Genomic DNA, 23,861 nt, shown 5'->3' on the forward strand with positions numbered 1-23,861 from the left:
AATCACTTATGAATAAAGTAAACATGTGTTTTCCACTTTTGATTGCTCATTTCATCAGTAAAAACCCAAGAAACAGCCCCAATATGTGTAGTTTATTATAAATATATTATATACATTATAAAATTACATAAAAATATATATTTTTAGAGGATGAGAATAATAAAGTTCTAATATTATTCCTACATTCCAGTGAATTGTCTTAAAACCGCTGTTTTAATACAAATATTCCACCTGAAGATACCAAAGTTTTTGTTATTAACATTCCTTTAAGTTACACAAAACTGTTCTTTCATCAGATTTATGTAAGCTCTGGTAATTTAGAGACCCCGCTCTGGAGAGCTTACTTTCCTATGTAATTCTACTTCCTATTCTCTTGTTTTACAAAGTAGGAAGGAAGGATTTGTCTTCCTTGTATTATTGATAGATTATTAGATTATTATTAGATTATTATTGATAGATTATTGATTTCTGTTGACATTCAAGTTAGAACTAAAAAGATAAAAAAGTCAACTCGCTTTCTGTCATTTTACATATATTTCGCTTGTTCTAAGACTGCTTTTGTTTTTAAGGTCATGGGCCATTTTCTCACATGTTTGATGGAAGATTTATTCCACTTGCTCGCCAAAATGTGCAATGGACGGTATGTATTCACATATTCAGTAGTCAATAACATAAAGACTATTTGATGTGTTACAGTATATTTCCCTGTTGCAGTTTTTGTATATATATGAAATTCAAATTGCTATATATGTTTTCCTTTGATTCTCACAATCTGTAAGGAAGGAATCATCATCTCTATTTTTACAAATGTAAAGGAAGTTGAAACTCAGAGGTGTATTGATGCACCAAGAATCACAAAGCTGTTAAATGGTAGAGCCAGCACTAGAAAATCAGGTTTTCTAGGTGCTAACTTAATGGCCTTTCTACCCTATCATACTGTTATAAAATAAAATAAATAAGAGGCCAACTTCAGTTTGGACTCATTTTGTATGACCATGAAGTAACTGATTGCTGCCAAGTTTCATCATATATATTAAGTGAACCATTTTATAATTAGGGATTTGCAGGTGGCTGACCCATATTTTTGGAATTAGTTTTTGAGAAGTAAAGTTAGTTTTGAGAAATAAAATTAGATGGGCTTCCATTTTTGGTCACAGTGTATTTCTGGATCCTAGAGTAGAAAAGGATATTAATATGTATTGAATGCTTCCTACATGTTGACCACTATTTTCTCTTTTTTTCAAAGGTATAATTCACATATAATAAGTTGAACAGATCTTAAATGTATATAGTTCAGTGAGTTTTGAAAAATGTATGCATCCATGTGACTACTACCCAAGTCAGGATAAGAATGTTTCCAAATCTTTCTGGAAAATTCCCTTGTGAACCTTTCAGTCAATTTCTACCCCCCCCCCCCCCATCACCTTCTGATTTTTATAAACATGGATTCATTTTGCCTGTTTTTAGAATTGATGCAAGTAGAATTGAAATAGGAGAGAAACTTAGTCCAAAGTTTGTGCTACCTGCGCCACTCACAGCCAAAAGACCGACACAGGAGTTGTGCTAAATAGAATAAGCATTTATTAGAGAGTTGCTTCAAAAGCCTAGCTCCCCAAGTGTCTTGGAAGCACTGATTACCTAGAGAAATCACTAGTCATTGAAACTAAGGGAATGGAGATGGCCAAGGCCATCAATCTTGTCTTTTCAGCCAGGGCCTGTTTCCCAGGCCACCTGGAGGGATAGCAAGAGGTACCGGGTGTCTGGTCCTGGCATCAGCTGCTGCTTCATCCCATGACCTTGCTCCTTGGCAAAACTAGCTCATCATGGGAGTAACTGCCTTCCCAAGGGAGCGAGAGCAAAATGTGCGCTTTGTTGCAGGAGCAGATAGCATTTTTGAAAATGGTGTCCATTGGAACAGCAGAAAATGTCCTTGGGAGCAGATATTGCCCAGAGAGTCCTTTGTTCATTGTCTTTCCTTGGGGCTGCTAAGCAAGCAGCCCTTTTTGTCTTCTGAATACGCAGAGGGGCTATGCTTGAATTAACTCTGTGTTCTATCCTGAAATAGCTCCTTTATGTCACATTCTTTGGGTCCTTGTATCAGATCCTTCTTCAATTCCCTGCAGTCAAATAGATAGAGTTCATATCTATGAAATAAGTTTAAGATGAAATTGATGGCTGTGATGTTGGAGGAGGGCTTGGGCCTCAGGTGACTGATGGGTACTTGGTACTTAGTGGTGATGGATGTGCAAGTGGGAGCCCACAGAATGCAATAGCAAGACACATTCCTATAATAATAAAAGAGAAACATAGGAAATGTTTCCCTCGGACCAGCAATGCTGGGGAGTTAAGAGGTGAGTCGAGATAGATCAAAGCTGAAAAATCTCTTTGATTATTCTTCAATTGTGAGAGAACAGAGACGATACACGCTCTGGCTATTTCCTGCTGAAAAGTGGTGGAGTTTGGGGGTTAGAGGAATAACACCGTTCTATGCTCAATTGAAAATATTTTTTCCTGTTTACTATGAATATTCTATATTCCCATAATGTTTACATTTTCTCTGGGACCTACCTTTAGTCCCTAAAATGTTGTGAAAACAAAACAAAACAGAAGGTTAATAATCAGAATAAATTATAAATCATCCTCTGAGTCTATAAAGCTGTCAGTAGAGGTTTCTAAATATAAGGCTGATAGCATTTCCTGCAGCTTGGAATGTTTTTAATGATGTCATCAGATGCCAAGGCAAACTCTCTGCATGGCCCACATAGCGCTAGTCACCAAGATTGTTCAAACATGAGCTGTTGTTGCAATTTTCTGAAAGTTATATTAAGTTGCCCATCTTTGGTTTACATAGCTTGAAAACAGCTTTAGTTTTCAGTGATTCCTAGGCAGAGGATGCAGGGAAAATTGGAAACATGTTTGAAAAGACATAGGCAAATATTAACTAGAATTCAGGATCTAGTCCAATTTATAAGTAAAAGACAAAATAAAACTCAAAAGACAGTAAATAGCATTAGAAACTAACATCCACAAAAGTATATTGTAATTTCTATTGAAACATTTTTTCTCTCTAATTACCCCAGTTTTTGCTAAAGATAGCCAAATTAAGACTAATTTATTTGTAAAATAAATCCTTTAAATAAACTTGGCTTATTCATTTGCATAAGTCTAGCAAGAATATTAATTAACTGTATATACTTTTAATTCTGCTTCGCTGGAATCCTTCATAAGGAATCTTCAGATGGAATTTAAAAGGCCTCGCAAGGCCAGAAAAGCCAAGGCAAGGGTTTGCCATCAGAGGGTACCTGCAATACCAATAGGTTTTGGATGAGTTCCTCTCTTCTTGAGGTCCCCAAAAGTCTTAAGGTTCCTGCACCTGCCAAGAAGTGACATTCTTTACTCATATGGTAAGGCTGCTGGGAACTATATAAGTAAGGTGCCAGGCCAACATTCCCAAGGGCTTTTACTGCTCTTGCCTGGCTTCCATAAGTCAATCTTAATTTCTTAAAGCAGTCTGGTCATGCCCAAGTTTATGCCTCTCTCAAACATGACATTCTAGTCAAAGGTTTGTTAATAAAAACCAGTTTGCAATCATGTCCTGTTATAAAGAGAATAGATTCTTATTGAACTTATACAAATAATTACATTTGTATATGTAATTATTTGAAAATAAAAATACTCATTAAGAGCCTTTGGATTCTGGAGGGGTAAGTAAGGGAGAAAAAAATGAATGTTCCAATCCAGTTTACAAAGATATAATTTACCAAACTGCTTTAAATCACAGCTAGCTTAAGAGAAACAAATCCCCTTTTATCAGTATTTTCATGAATCTAGTTATTTCTCAGAGTTTTACAAATCTTCATCTAGTTTGAAGATATAATCTGAAAATATGCTTTTAGGAACCTGCACTTAAACTAAGCCAGAGTCCTCTCTAGGAATCTTTCTGGAGATGAAACATACTCACAAAAATATCAGAGTAAAACGATGGCAGTCCGCAAATGACAAAACTAAAATGACATTGTTATAGATCCGATTATAATGTGATTGACAAAATTTGTTTTTCTCTGAAAAATAACATTTTAAGAAATCAAATAGAACTACAATTGAAAATATTATATTAGGATATTGTAGACTATTAGAGATCATAATCTCCTGAAAATTCACTTTAATAATAAGAATATATACGTACAAATACATCATAATTATTTCCTTATTTGACAAAGTTTCCCAGATAACTTTAGTATATCAAATACACCTAATTAAAGATTTCTCTTTTACAAAGAGAAAACACATCTTTGAGGCATTCCAGCTATTTCCCTGGAATAACCCAAAGCTACTTCAGGTCAGGAAGAGTCTCCTGAATCCTGGGAAGTTTGTCAAATATGCTTGATTAAAAGATCATATTATTTAAAATCAATATTAAATTATTTACTCAGAGTGACAATAGAAAACTTTAAACATCAATGCAGAAATGTATATAATTATTAACGACACTTAGTTCTTACTATTGTGGAGATTCGGTTTTCTTAAGTAACCAAGGGCCTGATTTAGACAACATAAACCACAAAATTATTTTGATAAAACACAGAATCTCTGTTCTGTAGGCAGAAAACTTTTTCATGTCAATAGCAGACCAATAGTCTAAGAAACCTTCTCCTATTTAGCAAGTGAGAAAATCCAACTCTAATTTTGTATCAGCTTACTTTTGATATTTAAGTTAACTTACTCTATTAAATTTATTTTAATCTTATTCAGCTTGATCATACATAAAATGCCTTTTTTTAGGAGCCCTTTCCCACAAGCCTTCTACAACTTTCTTGATCACTCTTAGTTTGTCTTTTTATGCTCATTTAGAAATAACCAACCTTATTTTAAGAGAAATCACTTTTTTAAAATTCCTTCAAAAATGTATTTCCATACCTTGTGCCTTCCTTCCCTGAAAACACATATTATTTCCTTCTATATTAATTAGATTATAACCCTTAGAACCTTAATTTCTAGTAACAAATAAAAGTATGTAATCAGCATTTTTTAGGTTGGCAGATTTAAGAATATTTTATGACCTTTAGAAACACATGTCTTTTACTGACAAAGCATAAAATGTTTTTATTAGCAGATCTAAACCTAGTTTTTGCCTCTCTGCAATAAGAGGCTAAAGGTAGGCAAAACCAGACGTATCCAGCAGTCGACTTTTTTTTTTTTTTTATGGTAGATAACTGTTTATTGAATAGTTTGCCCTTTCCTCACTGATCTATAATACTAACCCCAACATTTATTAATTTTATATATCATGAACTTTTCTGGATTCTGTTCTATTCCATACTTTCTTAATTATTATTACTTTATAGTCTTGATAGTTGGCAAGACAACTGTTCACGCATTGTTCTTTTATTGAATATCTTTAGCCCTCTGCTCTTTTTTAAACCCTTTTTAAAATTAAAGTATAATTGGCATACAATATTATATTAGTTTCAGGTGTACAACATAGTGATTCTATGTCTATACATTTTGAAGTGATCATCACAATAGGTACATTTACTATCTGTCGACGTACTAAGTTAATACAGTATTATTGACCTACATTCCCTGTGCTGTGCATTACATCCCCATGACTTACTTATTTTATAACTGGAACTTCATACCTCTTGATGCCCTTCACCTATTTTGCCCACCCCCTCAGCCCTCCTTCCCTCTCGCAGCCACCAGTCTGTTCTCCTGTGAGTCTGGTTTTGTTTTGTTTTTTAGATTCCACATATAAATGAAACCATACGTATTTGTGTTTCTCTGCTTGATATTTCACTTAGCATAATATCGTTAAGGTTGTCACAATTGGCAAGATTTTTTTTTTATGGCTGAATAATATTTCATGGCATATAGACCACATCTTCTTTATCAATTTGTCTATCTATGGGCACAAGTTGCTTCCATATCTTGGCTATTGTAAATAATGTTGCAATGAAGATAGGGGTGCATATATCTTTTCAAATTAGTGTTTTTATTTTTATTTTTTTATTTTTTGGATAAATACCCAGAATTAGAATTGCTGGATCTTGTGGTACTTCTATTTAATTTTTAAAGGAAATTCAATATCATTTTTCATAGTGTCTGCAACAATTACATTTCCACCAACCGTGACAGGGTTTCCCTTTTCTCCATATCCTCTCTAACACTTGTTATTTCTTGTCTTTTCGACATAGCCATTCTGACAGGTATGAGGTGATATCTCATTATAGTTTTGATTTCCTTTGCTATTCTATTATAAATTTTATAATTTTCTCCATAAAGGTCTTAGACATCTTTTGTTCTATTTACTTGTTAAGTTGCTTATGATTTTAGTTGTTATTGTCCATGCTATCTTTGTGGAACTTAAATTTTTCTGTATACATACATTTTTTCCTAAACTATTTGAAAGTAAAGTCTAGAGATACCCATTCATAAATAAATACCTCAGTGGGTTTCCTAAAATCGAGAATATTCTCTTACATAACCTCAGTACAATTATCAAAATCAGGATTTTAATGTTGATGCAGTACTATTATCTAATTTAAAGACTTTTCTTTCAGATTTCACCAATTTGTGCATATAGAAAAAGGGGAGGGAAACTTTTTCTTCCCCTGATTTATACCTACATTGCACCTAGTTGCCCTTTCTCTTTAGTCTCTTTTGATCTGGAACAATTCTTTAGTCATTTTTAGAAGAGTACAGATGAGTTATTTTGTGGAATGCCCCTTGATTTGAGCTTTTTGTTTCCTCTTAGTGTGAAACTAGACATTTTCAGCAGAATGCCATGTTGTGCCCTCAGTGAATCACTTCAGAGGCACATAAAATCCGTTTGGCCATTACTGGTGATATGAACTTTGATCGCTTGTTTAAGGCAATGTCTGTCAAATTTTTTCATTATAAACTTACTATTTTTCCCCTTTATAATTATTAATATGTTTTATTGCTTCAATTTAAAAAAAAAATGGTTGTAGAACCATTCAGGTTTTTGTTTTCATTTTAGGTCAGTTTTTGGTATTAATTGTGATAGGATAGATGTCTCCAGGGAGTCATTTTATCTTTACAATGATTATGAATGAGTAGAAACAGCTGAATTAAATAAGGCCGATTTGAGATTCTCACCCAAATCTTGATTTCAGAGCTCTAAACACTTTTTACTGGCAAGCTTGCAGTTACCCCTTTCCACCAGTAGATGGAAGTGCTAACAGAGCTTAAAACTTCACATTTCAAGGCTGATTAAACAATAGTACTGAATTTTATGGTGATCTTTGTTATGGGACTCTGCCCGTATGGCCTTGTAATATTCTTCTCTACTGTACTGTACAGTACTTCTGTACTGTGAATGATCATATCTCATTAAATATATAAAATAATGAACATGGTTTGTAAAAAGTTTATAGACTAGTAAAATATAGACAAATCTGACAGGCTTTAATTAGCAACAATCATGCCTCAGATAAACGTCATTGGCTATAATACTACCTTGACAGGTTTTAAAATATCTGCAAGACTGTAGTTGGAAACTAGATAATTAACATGCAGTAGAACCTAATCTCTGAATTATCTGGAATCAAGAGTAATTTGGGTAATCCAGAGTCCCTATGGACTAGAGTTTATAACAGACCATATTACACTGACTTTTCCCAGCACGAACAGGGCTCAGTTGATATGTTCGAGCACCTAATTAATTCTAATGGACTCAGAACTGTCATGGAACAGTATGGTCTCATCCCTGAAGAAGATATTTGCTTTATCAAGGAGCAAATTAAAGGACCACTTGAATCACCAAGCAAAGATGATTCGGTAAGTTTGTGTACAATTTAATTTGAAGTGACTCATGCTTTTTATCTGGTCTTGATTCCTTCAGAGCTATTTGAAGAGAGATATTTGGGTATTTTAGAGGGACTAGATGATAATATATGTTGTATATTTCTGCTGATTAATGCAAAAAATGAAAGGCTTATATATTTTTTTCCACTTCTTAACTGAGTTCATTAGAAGTTATCCCCCAAATTAAAATACATATATAAATATTTTATAATGAATATGTATCAATATTTTATATAGAAACCTGAAGTAACTTTTGGAAAATGTAAAATTGTGTGTCTTATTTATCCATTAAAATTAACATATTTGAAATATTTAGATATATGAAGACCTAGAAAAAAGTTGAATTAGTTCAGAGGAAAATCTGTTTTGTTTCCTTTTTGATCTTTTTTTATTATAAAAAAAAGAAATCAAAAAATAATTTCACATTCAAATTCAAGCATTAGCATATAAGAAACATTCCAGTTCATAATTGGATATTATATTTTTGAAAACTTTTAAACCAGGAAAACAAAGCTCATCAGTTATAGGAAATGTAGTAGAGTTAGGATCTTTTCAATGGCACAAAAAGGTTTAGTATTAGCAAGATATCACATACCTTAGCATTTCTTTTCCCTTTTCTACTAATATAGGAATTAAATGGAAGAAGGAAAGAATAGAACCTTCTAACTTACCTTACATTCCCGTTCAAGTATCTGTTTATAACATTCAGATTAATACAATTGCTTTGCTTTGCTTATAAATAGATTTGATTTCTATCCTAAAACTTTTAGAGGATTGTCTTGTCTTCTAGTGGCCATACAAAGGGCGTCCTGAAGAAAAAAGTTTCCTTTATGAAATAGTGGCCAATAAAAGAAATGGCATCGATGTGGACAAATGGGATTATTTTGCCAGGTATGCACTAAACACTTCAGAAAATTTGGTTAAAATCCTTGTGTATTTTAAATACATGCAATTTTTTTTTTAAGCAAACAAAAATAAAATCTTTATATTAGTATTAGTATTTAAGTTACACTTTTCTTGTTGAAAAATTTTATCTCTCTGCTTTGGAATCTTTCTAGGGACTGCCATCATCTTGGTATCCAAAATAATTTTGATTACAAACGCTTTATTATGTTTGCCCGTGTCTGTAAAGTAGAAACGAAGATGCATATTTGTAGTAGAGAAAAGGTAAGCTATGTCAGAGGAACATCAGTGAAGTCATAGTCAATTCCTAGTTTGAAATCTAGAGATAACCATTGAATAATTTGGAAAAATCAGTACCTGGTAAATTGTTCATCTCTATTTCATGCTCAACGTTTAAGTATTTTAAGGTTCTTTCTAATTCTATTGCATTGTTAAATAATAAAACTACAATGGATATTTATTGAGTGTTGTACTAGGCACTGTTTTAAGTGCTTTAGACAGATTAACTCAATTCTCACAACCTTATGACATAGATACTATTATTGCCCCCTTAACACATGAGCAAATTGAAGCACAGAGAATACATGCAATTAATAAATGGCAGAACTGGAATTTCGACTCAGAAAGTTTGACACAAGTCTCATCCTTAATCACTATATTAGTGTTTTAGAATAGTTCAAATACTAAAATCATTAGTTCCTGCTAGATTAGAGTCATGTAACTAAGGAGTGGTATAGTATTATAGTACAGAAAGTATTTCTTTTGAGAATGAAGAATATTAGAATAGTAATACCTAACGTTTAGAGTTATTGAGAAGATTAAAATATATATTTAAGATTCATAAAACAGAACCTGCCACAGAGTTAAACACTCAACAGATTTTGGTTTACTAAGACTGAAAGTTGCAAAGCAATGAATAGTTTTACTAATATGCCTGGCTGGTTTTTTAGTGTGCTCAGGCATTTTAATGAAGTGGCCCTCGGGCATAGCCTTTCTTTCTGCCACTGTCCCTTCTCCTTGTCTTATATACTTGTCCATTAACAAGGGTAACGCCATCTGATCCTACACTAATATTTATTTCACGTTTTCCTGCAGGAGGCTGGGAATCTGTATGACATGTTTCATACCCGCAGCTCTTTACACCGGAGAGCTTATCAACACAAAGTTGGCAACATCATTGACACAATGTAAGAAATTCAATTGTTACATCCCTATAAAAATTTCCATGCTTTGCTAGAGTATCATACGTGGATCAAGTTGGAGATTTTTTAGATAAATTATAGTGAATTTTAAGTGAATAAATCCAAAACAGTTTCCTTACACAAATAAAACAAAAACCACCATAAAGTAAACTTAGTCGGAGAAAGAGGAAGAAAATAGATAAAAGGGATGGATGAAGGCCAGAAGAGCTGACTTAGGCTAGACATGAAAAGGCAATGCTGGAATGGCCTAGGACCTCTGCATAGGCAATTGCTTATGTACCAGATATTAGTCATTAAGATGAGTGATAGGACATAGATAATTGACATTTTGAAATTAATGAAAAACATTAATTTTAAGGATTAAGATTAATCTCTGTTCTTACCCTGTCAATTATTTATCAAAATTAGTATCAAGTAGTAAAATCAATAGGAATTTTACCTCTTCTCCCTGATCCAGTCAGAACTATTACAGAAAAGTATAGTCAAGTCGCTGGTGACTCAGAGACCCCAAGAGGAATTATCAAAAGTTGAGTATGAGTCAAATTATCACCATGTCTCTAAAACAGATTTTAATTGTTTTATTATAAGCCTTTCATGTTCATGTTTACATTTGTGTTGAGGAAATCTATCTCTTTTTCTATTATTTACCCATCTTTTGTCATGAGCTGACTAATTAGAATACATTCTCCTATTTATATGATTGTTACTTTGATAGGAGGATTTTTTTGTAGTTTTTGTTTGTTTTTAATTTGGAGAGTCAGAAAGATTTAGGTTCAGCCTGGTATTGCTTCTTCCTAACTAGGTAAAATAAAAATTTACTTAATTTCTGCATCTGTAAAATTGACTTTGAGTGCAAATTTCTACCAATTTTACTGGTAGAAACAGGAAATAAGACAAGATATCTAAAGCCTGTCATAATTCCTGGAACACAGTAAACAGGTAGCTCACAAATCACTGCACCTTTACCTAGTATAATCGAGAAGCAGTTGTCTTTAGAATATTGTGTCCCAAGATTTTATTTCCCTAAAGTAGGTTTTTGTAACTTTAAACAAAGACTATAGCACATATTTAAAATTTCTCATAAGCATAAATTTTTATAAAATGATTTTTAGGATTACAGATGCTTTTCTCAAAGCAGACCCCTACATAGAGATTATAGGTGCTGGAGGAAAAAAGTATCGCATTTCTACAGCAATTGATGACATGGAAGCCTTCACTAAACTAACAGGTAAGAACCAAAAGGTAATATAGTGGTCTATTTCAGATAAAGTATAAGCTGTCCCTGGAGTGCAGATGGGTTCTTTTGTTCCTCAAACATTCCAATGGATTTTAGCTCTTCAAGTGATTATATACTTCAAGATTTGAGTTTTATCTCTGCTTTTACTAACAAGATAGCTTTAATAAAGTTATTTAACCTCTCTGAACCTTAGTTTCCTCATCTGTAAAATGGTAGTAATGATACCTAACATATAGTTATGTTGTGATGCTTAAATGAGGGATAGCATCTAGTATAGTATTTGGCCCATAAGTACTCAATATTTACTATTATTTAACTTATAACACAGCTGGATTAACAGCAGACTAATACCAAAAACCTGACTTGCCCTTTTATCATTATTTTTGTTTCAAAACGCAGGATACCAGGAACATTTCTTCACACTTCAGCAGAAACAAAATCTGCAGCTTAGGGTGGGAAGGAAGAGAGGTGAAGGTGGTTCTTTAGTGTGGGAAAGTATAGACTGAGAAATAAAGATCAGTAAAGCAAGAGAAGTAGACCAAAATGTATATGGCAGCTAGAGCTCTTAGTTGCAGATCATGAAACTGACTCTGTTTAACTAAAAATAAAGTGAGATAGCAACCACATGGCTTACAGAATCAGCGGAAAGGCTGGAGGTTCTGAAAGTGAGCAAAACAACAGAAGCTGAGCAGCCTGAGCTACAGGCAAGATCACTCGGCATCAGCTTCCTGCCTGGTGTGCTACTGCTGTTCCCTCACTGCTAGATTCTGCGTGCCGCACAGCGCCAGAATGAAACCTAAACCCGTTTATCTCAAACTGTTTGAAGAACCAACATTGTTTATTTCCAACTCCTCGCAGACTGATACATTTCTAAACTACGATAAAAACAAACTACTGGGAAAATGAAATGGGGCGGAGGGGGGGACATACAAAATACAAGCCCCAATTTTTATTATTAAATTTGACAGAGCATACATTTCTATAAATATAATCGAAAGGAACATGATAGAGGAAAAACTTTATAAAAACTATACATTCTTTAAAAATATACATGTAGGCAATTAATATAAAGTCTCTCTTAAACTTGTAACTTTTTAGCCATTTTCCAATCATAACTAAACCAAAAATTAGAAGTGAAATAACGATTCCCCATATTAAATTTCTTTGTGCACTGAGAACACTGTGTGCATCAATATTTAAGGTTTATAATGTGACATGTGAGTTTGCTTCTTGCTCATTAATCTAGGTTGGATTGATGACAAAGTTACGAGATAATATATATCTAATTTTTTTCTATGTTTTGTTTTAATAACATCATAGTAGAAAACTAGTTTTCCATTGATATGTTGATAGAAATGGAAGAAAGATTGTAAAGGAATTTGAGCAAGCTGGGGATATTGATTTTTAAGTTTCGTTTGTAATGAAGCGGGTGATGCTGTGTTTTAAAGGAATCTTCAGTTTTTATCAGAAGCCATAATTAGTTCTAACGATTTATCCTATGTTATATATGAACTATATTTTGGTGAAAGGAAATGAATTCTAGATTTTGTAGACTTTTGGGTTAACTGACAAACCATAAAATACTATACACTTTAATATGATCTTAACTGCACATGACTATACATAGCTCTCGCTCACCATAAAGGTTCTGTAACACCCAAACTGGCTTTCACCCTTTTCAATGAGATGAGTCCCCTCATCATGCACTTGGATGTTATAGAAATGTCCAGAATCCCAGACAAAAGATTAGGTCACACTTTTGTGCTTTATCTGCCAGAATAAGAGAGAACAAGCATATGGCCTTTCCAGCTTTCATCATTTGAGACAGGGATAATCCCATTCCTTTTGCATATTATTCTTGGCAGTCATTTAATCTTTATTGTCCTTAACTACATGACCTTGAAGGAATAGGACTATGTGAGCCTTAATACATCTTAATTTTAACGCATGTTAAAGTAAATTGCAAATATTGGTACACTTTACCCTAGCTTCTTCAGCATGCAGATTAATTAAAGTTCAGTACTTATAGATATTTTCCTTTTGATGTAAAGAAATTTTCCATGTGGTTTCAATCAATGTACAAATTGTAAATGTACATTTGCTAGTTTTGACAAATGCAGGACACAGAACATTATCTTCTTGGTAGAAGGCTTCCTCATACCCCTTCACAGTGAATTCTTGTCCCCCACTGCACCCCTGGGAGCTACCACTGTTTGCCTTTTCTGGACTTTTCTATAAGTGGAATCATACAGTGTTTACTCTTGTGCCAGGCTTCTCACTCAGCATTATGTATCTGAGGTTCATCCAGATTGCATGTATCAGTAGTTCATTCCTTTTTATTGCTAAATAGTAGTCCATCATATGGATATGCCATAGTTTATCTATTCCTTCTGCTCCCTAAATTCCTATTTTTAATGACTGTTTCAGCTTATCTGGATATAGCTATTTTAATCATTGCAAATGTTATGACCCTGTCTTAGATGACTGTTTTCTCACCTTAGTCTTTATCCCTCAGTATTACTTAGCAACAAGTGTACGTTAGCCCTACTTTCTCTTCCACTGCAAGCCACAACCCCAAAATTCCTTAATCAAGTTGGAATCATAGAATGTTAGATTTAAAAGGACCTAAGGGATCATCTACTTAAAATTCCTCAAATGAGAAAACTAAAGCCAAATAAAGGAAAGCAAAAAAAAAAAATGTCATTTATCTAATAAATGACAAAGTTAAACTCAAACCAAGTCTTCTCGCTCCCAAGTTAAATGTTGTTTACACTATTTTAGAGTGATATTTTAACCACGAAATTTAATAGACAACCAGTTTCTCTTCTATAACTCTTTTCTGAAAACATATATGTGGAACAAATAGAACTCTCATACATGGCTAGAGGGGACGCAAATGGTACAGCCACTTGGAGAACATTGGACATTTTCTTATAACCACACATTTATCCTATGACCTAGTAACCCCTCTTCTGTCTACTTACCCAAAGGAGATGAAAATCTAAGTCCTTTCTCCCCCTCCCCCACCAAAAAAAATTATGCCTGTTAGAATAAGATGAAAAGCATAAGAAAGGTATCAGTAGAGTTTCATGGTGTTCAAAGGAAGGAGAAATTACACCTCTGGTTTCAATGGACTGGGGAAGGCTTTGCAGTGTGTTGCCTTTTAAAATGAATCTCTGATTGGATAGACTTTCAAGAAGTGAGAATCTGTAATGGAGGAAAGCATTTCATTAACTCAATTGCAGATAAGGTAGATAAAGGCATAGATTAGAATACTATAGTCTTATATTAAAATTTCTCGGTTTTTTAAACAGTATTGCAGTTTATAACATATATAATTATTATAATATACGAAAAATTAATGAAAACCAAAAATGGGAAGATTGTTCATAGGAACTATCACTGAGTGGGTGAGGAATATGTTAACCATAAATTGTATAGAGAAGGCTGTATGCACAAGTGAGTTGAATGACAGAAGGTTGCTAATATTTTATTTTGCGAAGAAAGGGCTTTTCAATAAAACTCATTTTATAAAAGGCAACATTAGATTCAAAGATTATCAATGAGTGCTAAACCTTTGGTTGAAAACTTATTGGGATAATCTTACAGTCCCAAAATATTACACTGCAGATTATTTAATTACTAAAGGAAAATACATTTATAATAGAGAAAGCTAGAGATGATCAGCTTAACCAAAAGATGGATCTTAACATAACCGACAATGGTAAAGCTCACATATGACTCTTGATGCTATGCAGTGAGTGAGGCACATCCCTAGGACTGCGTTTTGACAACAGTGTTTAACCTGAATCTAATGATGAAGAAACAATTGAACAAGTTTAAAGCGTGGGACCTTTTACAAAATGACTACTTGAACTTTTCTAAAATGTCCACATCATGAAAAACAAGAAGTCAGGGGAATTACTCTAGTTCTAGATCAAAGGAGACTAAAAAGCTTGACAACTAATGTTATCCATAATATCTGATTGGTTTCTCTATTCAACAATAAAAATCCATAAATTACATTATTGGAACAATTAAGCAAATTTGAAAGTAGACTATATGTTAGATATTTTTATATCACTGTTAAATTTTTTGACATGATTGTGGTTATGTAGGGAAATGTTCTTGTTCTTTGGAGATATATGCTGAAGTATTTAGGAGTAAAAAATCTTGATGTCTGTAATTTTGAGAGGTTTCCTCAAAAATTTGTGTGTGCATACACAGAGAGAGAGTGTACATACTAACAGTTGATGAGTTTAGGTGAAGGGAATTTTATTTGAAATTTGTTTAAATAAAACATAGGAGGAAAAGGAAAGAAGGAAAAAAGTACCTTATACTATCATCATAGAATGCAACTTTAAAAACTTTTTATTAAGGAAATTTATATTGCTTAGCTTCAACAGTTATCAACACCTAGCAATTTTGCTTCATCCTTTACTTCCTTAAGACACTGGACCATTTTTGAAATGGATCACAGACATTATTTTGTAATTCCCTAAGTATCATTCTCTTTAAAAATGAAACAAAACATAACAATAAATTAATACATTATGTACCCATAACCCAGCCTCAAATCATCAACTCCAGGGTGGTCTTGTTTCATCTCTATCCTTTCCCACTCACTAGATTACTTTGAAGCTAATCCAGGACATTGACTGGAAAGTTTTTACAAAGGTTTTTTTTCACTTCAGTCTTTTAAAAATGATTTTCACATTGTTATAACCATAGTGTGCCTACATTTGTAAACTGCTTAAAATCACTCTAGAAGTACAGCAATGTGTGAGTCTTTCTAAATTATGGTTTTTTATTTCAATGTAACTGAAATTTCATCAAATTGGCAGATAACATTTTTCTGGAGATTTTATACTCTACCGATCCCAAATTGGAAGCAGCACGAAAGATTTTAGAAAAAATTGAACACCGTAATCTGTACAAGTATGTGGGTGAGACTCAGCCAGATGAAAAAACAAAGATTCATAAGGTAAATTGAGTCGTCAAGCACCTTCTCATTAGTGAAAAGTCCTCTGTCCTTGTGAAAAAAACCATTAACCTGTCACAATACCAGGATTCTGTTCTAAGCCTTTTACATTCATTCTTATTTAATCTCATTTACATAAATACAGTGTTCTTAGGTCTGTCCTATAGATGAAGAAACTGAGGCTTGGGAAGAGATTAAATAACTTGCCTGGAGATGCACAGGTAGTGAGCCAGGATTCAAAGCCAAGTCTAATTTACTCCACACCTTTACTCTCTCATCCTGGAATGATAGGGACCCTCAAAATAAGGTTTCAGCATGAGCTTAATTGAGACTCTGAGGACCTGCTACTACTTAACGTCTTTCACAGTTTATCAGGGTTTCCCAAATGGTGCATGCATGTCTTTTTTCAGTTCATGTATCGTTTTCCTCTCATGCTTATTGAAGATTTTACTCTTTACCAGAAAGCCAGTGACATGAGCCATACTGATAACCACCTTACCTTATAATACTTCCTTGGGCTACACTTTACTTCCTCTTGTTTTACTAATAGGTTAATGCCACATTTTTTTTTAAATGTGAGAATCCTGTTATAAAAGTTGCCCTATTGTGATTTGATTAAAGGATAGCATAGGCACATTTCTCATGTTGCTCACATGATCCAAACCTTAAACATAAAGGATCCTTCCATACATAGCACCATTTCATAACATACTGTTTTCTATTAGTTTAGTTAAGGGCAAGAAAATTGTGAATGAAAGAAGGAAAATATAGAGCTGTGCTGTCCAATACCGTAGCCACTGGTCACATGGGACTATTGAGCAGTTGAAATATGACCAGTCCAAGTCGAGATGTGCCATAAGGGTAAAATACAAACCAGATATTGAAAACTTAGTACCAAAAAAAAAAAAAAGTAAAATATTTCATTAATATTTTAATATTGCGTATACGTTTGAATGATAAAAATTGGATAAATTGAACTAAATAAATACTTTAAAGTTTTTTAAAGCATGGCATAGGCAGAAGCTCTATATTTGTTAAGGGTGTATCTCTACTCATTTTTCTTAAAATGCCATTTTCAGAGAGGGAACCTCTTCATGGCACAAGCACATAATGGTGAAGAACTGGGGTTCTAACATGAGAAGTTTTGTCTTTTCTAGGAAGACTATAAAAAAATTCCAAGAAACATTGCTGAAGCCAAACCTAAACAAGTACTCCTAGAAACTGAGCTGAAGGCTGAAGATTTCATAGTGGATGTAAGTAGTTTGCCTGATAATATGCTAAGTATAAAAGTGTATATTTCATTATAGAAAATTTGGAAAATAATAGAAAAATTAAAGGAAGAAGATCACTTTTGAATTCACAGAGAGAACCAACATTAACTAGTTTTTAAATTTTCTTTGACATGTTAATGTTTTTAATGGAATTATGGACAGGTGATTAGTAGAACATTGTGTATATTGAATTTTTAACATTTTTTTATCACAAAAATAATAAATGCCAGTTATTTTTAGAAATTGCCTACACGCAAAAGAAAAAGTTAAGACTTTTTGACTCCTATTTTCATAGAGGCTGTAGTGTCTTCTTGTATCCTAATGAGAATGCCAAATGGCTTTCTCATATTTTCTTTTGTTTCTTATAGGAAATACTTTTCAGAGTTCTATTCTGAGATTTCAGGACTGTGCTCCCTAAGTATTTTTTTTTAACACAGGCCTCTCATTTATTATTTTCTTGACACATTTATGAGTGATGGGTGATCTCTCCATAACCATTCTTTGTCAAGCAATACAATGAGCAAATTGCTGTTGAACCTAACCACTCTCTATTCACTTGGCTGTGTGCCATAGTGTCTCAGATCTGCAGATCAGACTGCAGTTTTCTATTTCATTAGATGAGGTTCCATCAGAATAAAGGGATCTCACATCCTGACTTCCTGAGACTCTGAAAGACTTCTCTCTCCAGAATGTTCTCCCTGGCACTCAGGTGTCTACCCTTGCTATATCAAGCTCAACACAGCACAGCTCCTAGTCAATCTCCAACCTCCCATCTGGTTTTTCTCTCAAATCTCCTAACGGATGTCGGATCACAGATACCTAAAGAGGCCGTGTATAGGAAAAGATGACATATACATGACCAGTAGACATGAAAAGAAGTTTAACCTTCTTTTTAACCTAGAGACAGATTGATACAGTAATGAAAGATTTTTTTTTTTTGGACTATCAGACTTGTGAGAACAAAAAGTTGTATGAGATTGTGTGATAATAAGGGTACGTGAAAATGGGAGGGTAAATTGATACCAGAGACCAAACTAGGGTCAATTTTAACTGACCCAGCAATTTTTGTGAAATTAGAAAAAATATATATATGTCTCTCAATAGGAAATGTAGTGCAATAATGTAAACATTAAATTTGTTTTTAACATGGAAAGATATTTGTAATAAGTTAAAAAGCAGTATACACTGAATGATTTTATTTTTGTTTCTTTAAATATATATATATGTGAGTGTATGTATACAGTGAGCACATTGAAAAAAATTCTGGATATATTAATGGTAAAATATTAACATTGTTTCTGCCTGAGTGGTGAAATTACAGCCTTTTTTTTTTTTTTTTTTGATACACAATACATGAATTTTATAATCAGAAAAAAAATCTTTCCATTTTAGGAGAGATAAAGCCCTTCTGTATTCTGAGAAAACAAGTAAAATGACCAATTAGGCGGTTTATTATGTATAAGCATCTCAGTTTTAGTTTGATAGTATAATATATTTATGTGATAGATTTTACCATACCTGTCTTTTTTTAGGACTGTGTGTGGTAACTTTTATGATCATTTAATGGGCAATAAAACTTGATTTTACTATTTAGAATTAAAGATTCATAGTTATTGGTCTGTAGCTACTTTTAAGTCTTGAGTCCTTGGGATCTCCAACTATTATAACATTGCTCTTCTGGAAAAATAACCATTTTATCAACTCTGTTTTAGGGAGGAATTTCCAATTGTGCATTATAGAGACAATAGAGATTGCTTTTTATTCCTATTCTAAAGCCAAGGAACTAAATACTGAAGAGCTAGTGTCACTTCTGGAAATTGCTGAAAATTTTTATAGTGTTTATGTGTAAAAATGTCAGGGCTGCATTGGGTCCCTCCCCACGTGAAGTGACACCTGGAAGAAAAGCCTATGATAGCACCGACCCTGGGATCATGGGGAGGACTAAGCAATTGCTCCCTCCCAGGCGAAGGGATGCAGCACACTCACTTCTGTACCAGAGCTGAATCTCAAATGTGCACCTTTCTCCCACAGGCTACTTATGATACAGCCACCAAACCTCATAAACTGGTTTTCTTCAGTCACCACTCACAGGCTAAGCTTTTACCGTATGTTCTTTTCTGGACCATCATTGCCACGTTACTCTTCCCCTCACCCCTTCTTTCATTTCCAGCCTCTCCCCTTCTCTCAAACCTATCCAAAGAGCCCTTTGGAATTTCTACTTTGTAATTAACAAACTCCTTTGTAGCCTCAGCCTCTTGTCTAATGACCTCTTTGTCTTTGTTGCAGCCTTGCTGTCCCCTGAGTACCTGGTTCCCCTGCAGCTTGTTCAGGAAATGCACATTCCTCAGGGTCAGGAGACCTTCCTGTTCATCAGTTCCGTTATTCCCTAGTGCCACTTTAAGATCCTATGCAAGATCTCTATTCCTCTGAGACTAACATCCTCAAAGCAGCTACTGCCATCTCGTTGAAGATTTTGTTATAGTGTAGAGTCTTCCTGTCTACCTCAGTTCCTGCTATTATCCTTAGTGACGCCATAGTCCACATGGCTGGCCCACTCTGGTCTCTTCATCCTCATCCTCAGTGACCTCATCCACTCTACTTCAGCCAACACTCTCAGCAGATCAAACTCTGAACCTTGTCAACATTTGAAAATATCCTCCCTCTTAAAATCGCGAATTCCGGCATCCTATATCTGTCTGCAAACTCCTTTCTTTCTTCTGTGCTTGTTCTTAGGTCATTAGGACCCCAGTTTATTGTTTACTCACTTTCTTCCAGCTTGTTAATGACCTTCTATCTGTATTTCTCTCTAAATCTAACTTAGATTCTATGATCCATTAATTCAGTCATTTTCTGCAGTTATCTTCAACATCCTTGCCTCTCTTTGCATCTACATAGCATAAGGCTGAATGACAATTAATGGTCACTAATCTTAGCTGGGCCCCCTTAATTTTCTGGCAGGCTAAGTACAATTCTCCAGTCTCCATAATGACTATTTCAAACCACTGTCTTCACTCCTCTTAGAACTCCAACACTGTTCCCTAACCCCAACTGTATTCACCCTCAGCAACTAACCCCACTTTGGCTCTTATTTCAGGAGTAAAATATAGGCCATTAGGTAGGAACTTCCTCAACCTACACCACCATCTGCAGCTGGGTTCAGCCTTCCCTCTGCTACAGTAGGGCAATGTTTCTCTTCTTATCTTCTACTTGTGTTCTAGACCAAGGCTGCCCAACAGACCTTTCTGATGATGGAAGTGTTCTAGATCTATACTTTCCACTTAGGCAGCCCCTAGCCACATGTGGCTATTGACCATTTGAAATGCAGCTACTGCAACTGAAGAACTAAGTCTTTTTTTATTGTATTTATTGTTAATGACTTGAAATTTAAAAGTCATCTGTGGCTAGGGGCTTCCGCAGTGGGCAATGTGACCACAGAGCCGTTCTTCTCAGCACTTCTGTGGAAGCTTATGGTATCAAGTTTCTCCTGTCTTTGACTTTCCCATCAGCTGTTAAACAGACTTTCATTTTAAGAAAATAACGAGCACCACACTCTTTACCCTCTCTTCTTTAGTTGTCTCCCCTTACTTTTTCTAGGTGCCATATTTCTTTCTCTTAGTAGTCTTTTTCCCAGGAAAACATTTCCAGCCATTCCCCAGAAGCCCCAAACGACTTGGTTCCCCAGTTACAAACTTTCAGAGCACCATTTGTTTTTCCTTGATAGCTCTTATGACAAATGTGGTTAGATAATTACTTTTCTTTTCTTTCTTTTCTTTTTTTTTTTTTTTTTTTTTTTTTGAGAATTTTTTATAAGTATTGATTTGGGCCCAAACTGACAACATATACCAAGAAGCAAGATCTCAAATCCTGTGACAATTACTTTTATATTTATTTGTTCAACCTCATTTCAGGCCACATGGTCTGTGGGGGCTGGGAGTATATCAAGATTTCTTGTTATATCTCAAGTGCCTTCGCAGGTGTCTATCACATAGTAGGTATTGACTTTATATCCTACTTACATTGAAAGCACATATACCTTAGCACGCTCCACCCCAGATTTCAGAGACTTTTGGGTCATGTACCATTTTTATTCCACTTGGAGCCATCTAACCAGTGCTCTTACTTCTGAACCTCTAGAGAGCTCTGCTCCATTTCCCATGGTGCCCCTACAACCCTGAATTCAGTTCTCATTGTTATTAAATATGTAAGTGGTCATTTATTTATTGTCTTTATTAAGATTATCAACATGAATTATGGATTGGAAGACAAGAATCCTATTGATCACGTGTACTTCTATTGTAAGAGTGACCCCAGGAAAGCAATCAAGATTAATAAAAATCAGGTAACTACTTAGGTAAAAAAAAATATATGTACTGTCATGGCATTTGGTAGATCTTTGTAGTAAATTTGCATTTTACCTGCAGTCTAGGTCCTAAAGTCAATGTTAAAAAAAAACAGAAGCATATCTTTAAAATTAAAGTGTACCTGACTTTATGTAAACTAGATCATCTAGTTTGTCCTGTTTGCCAAACATAGATAAAAACATTTTTGGTCTAGAGGATAGGTGAAAAATCCACTGGGAAGGAACTGTTATATGGTTGAAGCCATGTAAGTTAAATGTGCTTATTCACCTATCTTTTGCATGAGAGTCCGTAGGCTATGTATAGTTATATAAAACCTTTGTCTCTTATTAATCGGCAGGAAATTGTGGGACATTTTGCAATATGACAACTAACACGAATTCTTTTCTTTCTATTACAATTGGGATAAAATAGCAAACTAATGTGGTGCTTTTAGTATAGCATCAAGAATGGAGGTTAGGAACAGCTGATCTGTCCTCCGTGTGGGAATTCAAGGGGACAATGGAATCTTTTCTTCTTTCAAAAGGTTTCCCAGCTTTTGCCACAGAAATTTTCAGAGCAGCTGATTCGAGTGTATTGTAAGAAGACGGATGAAAAGAGTTTGTTTGCTGCACGGCAGCATTTCGTTAATTGGTGCTCACTCAAGAACTTCAGCAAGCCTCAGGTGGGTGGCTTAGTATTCACATCCTTGGCATAATTTTTTAGACTTAAGTAAAAACCAAGAGATCCTTACTTCCCCCTCAAAGTTTTTCATTTAAATTATAGTCATTTGGTTATGGTTTTGAAAAAAAAAAGTTTTTCCATTTAAGTTTTCCTTTTAAAATGTTCGAATCTGTCAACTAGTGATTTCTTCCTATACCAGTTGCGAGTGAGTATTCAGTTTATAAATAAATACTAGCCTGCGACTAGTATTTATAATGTTCTCACCAATTGTTTCATTTAGTTCTTTCAGTGACCCTGGGAGTGAATCATAATGTCCCTATCTTTCAGAAAGGGTTACCAACACTGAGTAATTTACTTGCCTGAGTCCACATACCACTGATAATAAGTTTCCTAAGTTCTTATTTCAAATTCAGCATTCCCAAACATGTAAGCTATTTAAGTTCTATAGCATAAGAGAACAGTGAGGGAGAGGAGCCAAGCCGTACATAGCTGTCAATCCTATAATGTTGCTAAAAGGATTGCTTATGCTTATTGACCTACAGGTAGGAGGTGCCTAGCACAGAGAAAGTGACCAATTGATCTTTATTGATTGACTAAATGAATATAGTTGGCAGACAGGTGGGAAACAGCATTCTGCTTCCTAAGCTAGGACTCCCTCTCACAACACCATAGCTGCCTCCCCACCCTCCCCACCGCCATGCCTCAGATAATGAAGGAAATAAAAATGAAAGGTCAGACAGACATGCACGAGTAGCTCAGGATGACAACCCCAGATGATCGATCCAGATGAGTTCTGTCAGGAATCGGAGTTGGGAGAGCAGACGGAAAAACCTTCTGAGAGAAGGAAGGTTCTACCTGTTCCAGAAGGTCGATTGTGTTTGGGCGAGTGGCAAAGAGAAATGTGGACATATATGGCGGTGGGAGCAACAGAAAGCCATGCAGCTGGAACAAGACGTGTGTGTCTGGGGGGACCCTGAGGAGACCTGCTGACTGTCGTAGAAAACTTTTATTGTTGAGTGATGAGAGGTTAAATGGCAAACGTAGACTAGATTATGGAGGACTTGGGATAATCAGGTATGTTTAGGGCAGGGGTCTGGGGCATATGCATAGTCCTGTAGGCCAAGAGCACTGGGAGTCACTGAGTATTTTAAGCAGGAGAGTGACATATTTAGGTTTACATTTGTAAAATTCACTAGAATTAAAAAAAATTAGAATAGGTAGAAATAAGGATGTTTGGTAGAAATAGAGATGGATTCGAAGATGAAAAATGTTAACTTTGAGATAGACTGGTCTTCCTACTATGAGTATCATGGCAATTGAATGGGTGCTTTTAGTAACTCTATCAAGTCAGATCCAGTGTAGTTCAACAGAAGAAATTTAATATGGGGAATGACATACAAAGTTTTTGGCAGAGCTAAA

At 34.6% G+C, this 23,861-nt stretch overlaps 1 protein-coding gene across 2 annotated transcripts in view; it reads left to right on the forward strand.

Moving 5' to 3' along the window:
• The window catches only part of SAMHD1 (SAM and HD domain containing deoxynucleoside triphosphate triphosphohydrolase 1), a 45,633-nt gene that overhangs the window by 18,554 nt on the left and 3,218 nt on the right, over positions 1-23,861 (forward strand). For both annotated transcript variants that reach the window (XM_036229435.1, XM_016148307.2), the window contains exons 6-15: positions 570-640; positions 7,645-7,800; positions 8,618-8,718; positions 8,886-8,994; positions 9,826-9,917; positions 11,045-11,160; positions 16,014-16,153; positions 17,308-17,403; positions 21,656-21,760; positions 22,306-22,443. In XM_036229435.1, coding sequence (XP_036085328.1) covers positions 570-640; positions 7,645-7,800; positions 8,618-8,718; positions 8,886-8,994; positions 9,826-9,917; positions 11,045-11,160; positions 16,014-16,153; positions 17,308-17,403; positions 21,656-21,760; positions 22,306-22,443 — 1,124 coding nt within the window. The remainder of the gene's footprint in view (positions 1-569; positions 641-7,644; positions 7,801-8,617; positions 8,719-8,885; positions 8,995-9,825; positions 9,918-11,044; positions 11,161-16,013; positions 16,154-17,307; positions 17,404-21,655; positions 21,761-22,305; positions 22,444-23,861) is intronic.

This window comes from Rousettus aegyptiacus, unplaced genomic scaffold, assembly GCF_014176215.1.
Source record: "Rousettus aegyptiacus isolate mRouAeg1 unplaced genomic scaffold, mRouAeg1.p scaffold_m13_p_12, whole genome shotgun sequence".
NCBI classification, from domain to species: Eukaryota; Metazoa; Chordata; class Mammalia; order Chiroptera; family Pteropodidae; genus Rousettus; species Rousettus aegyptiacus.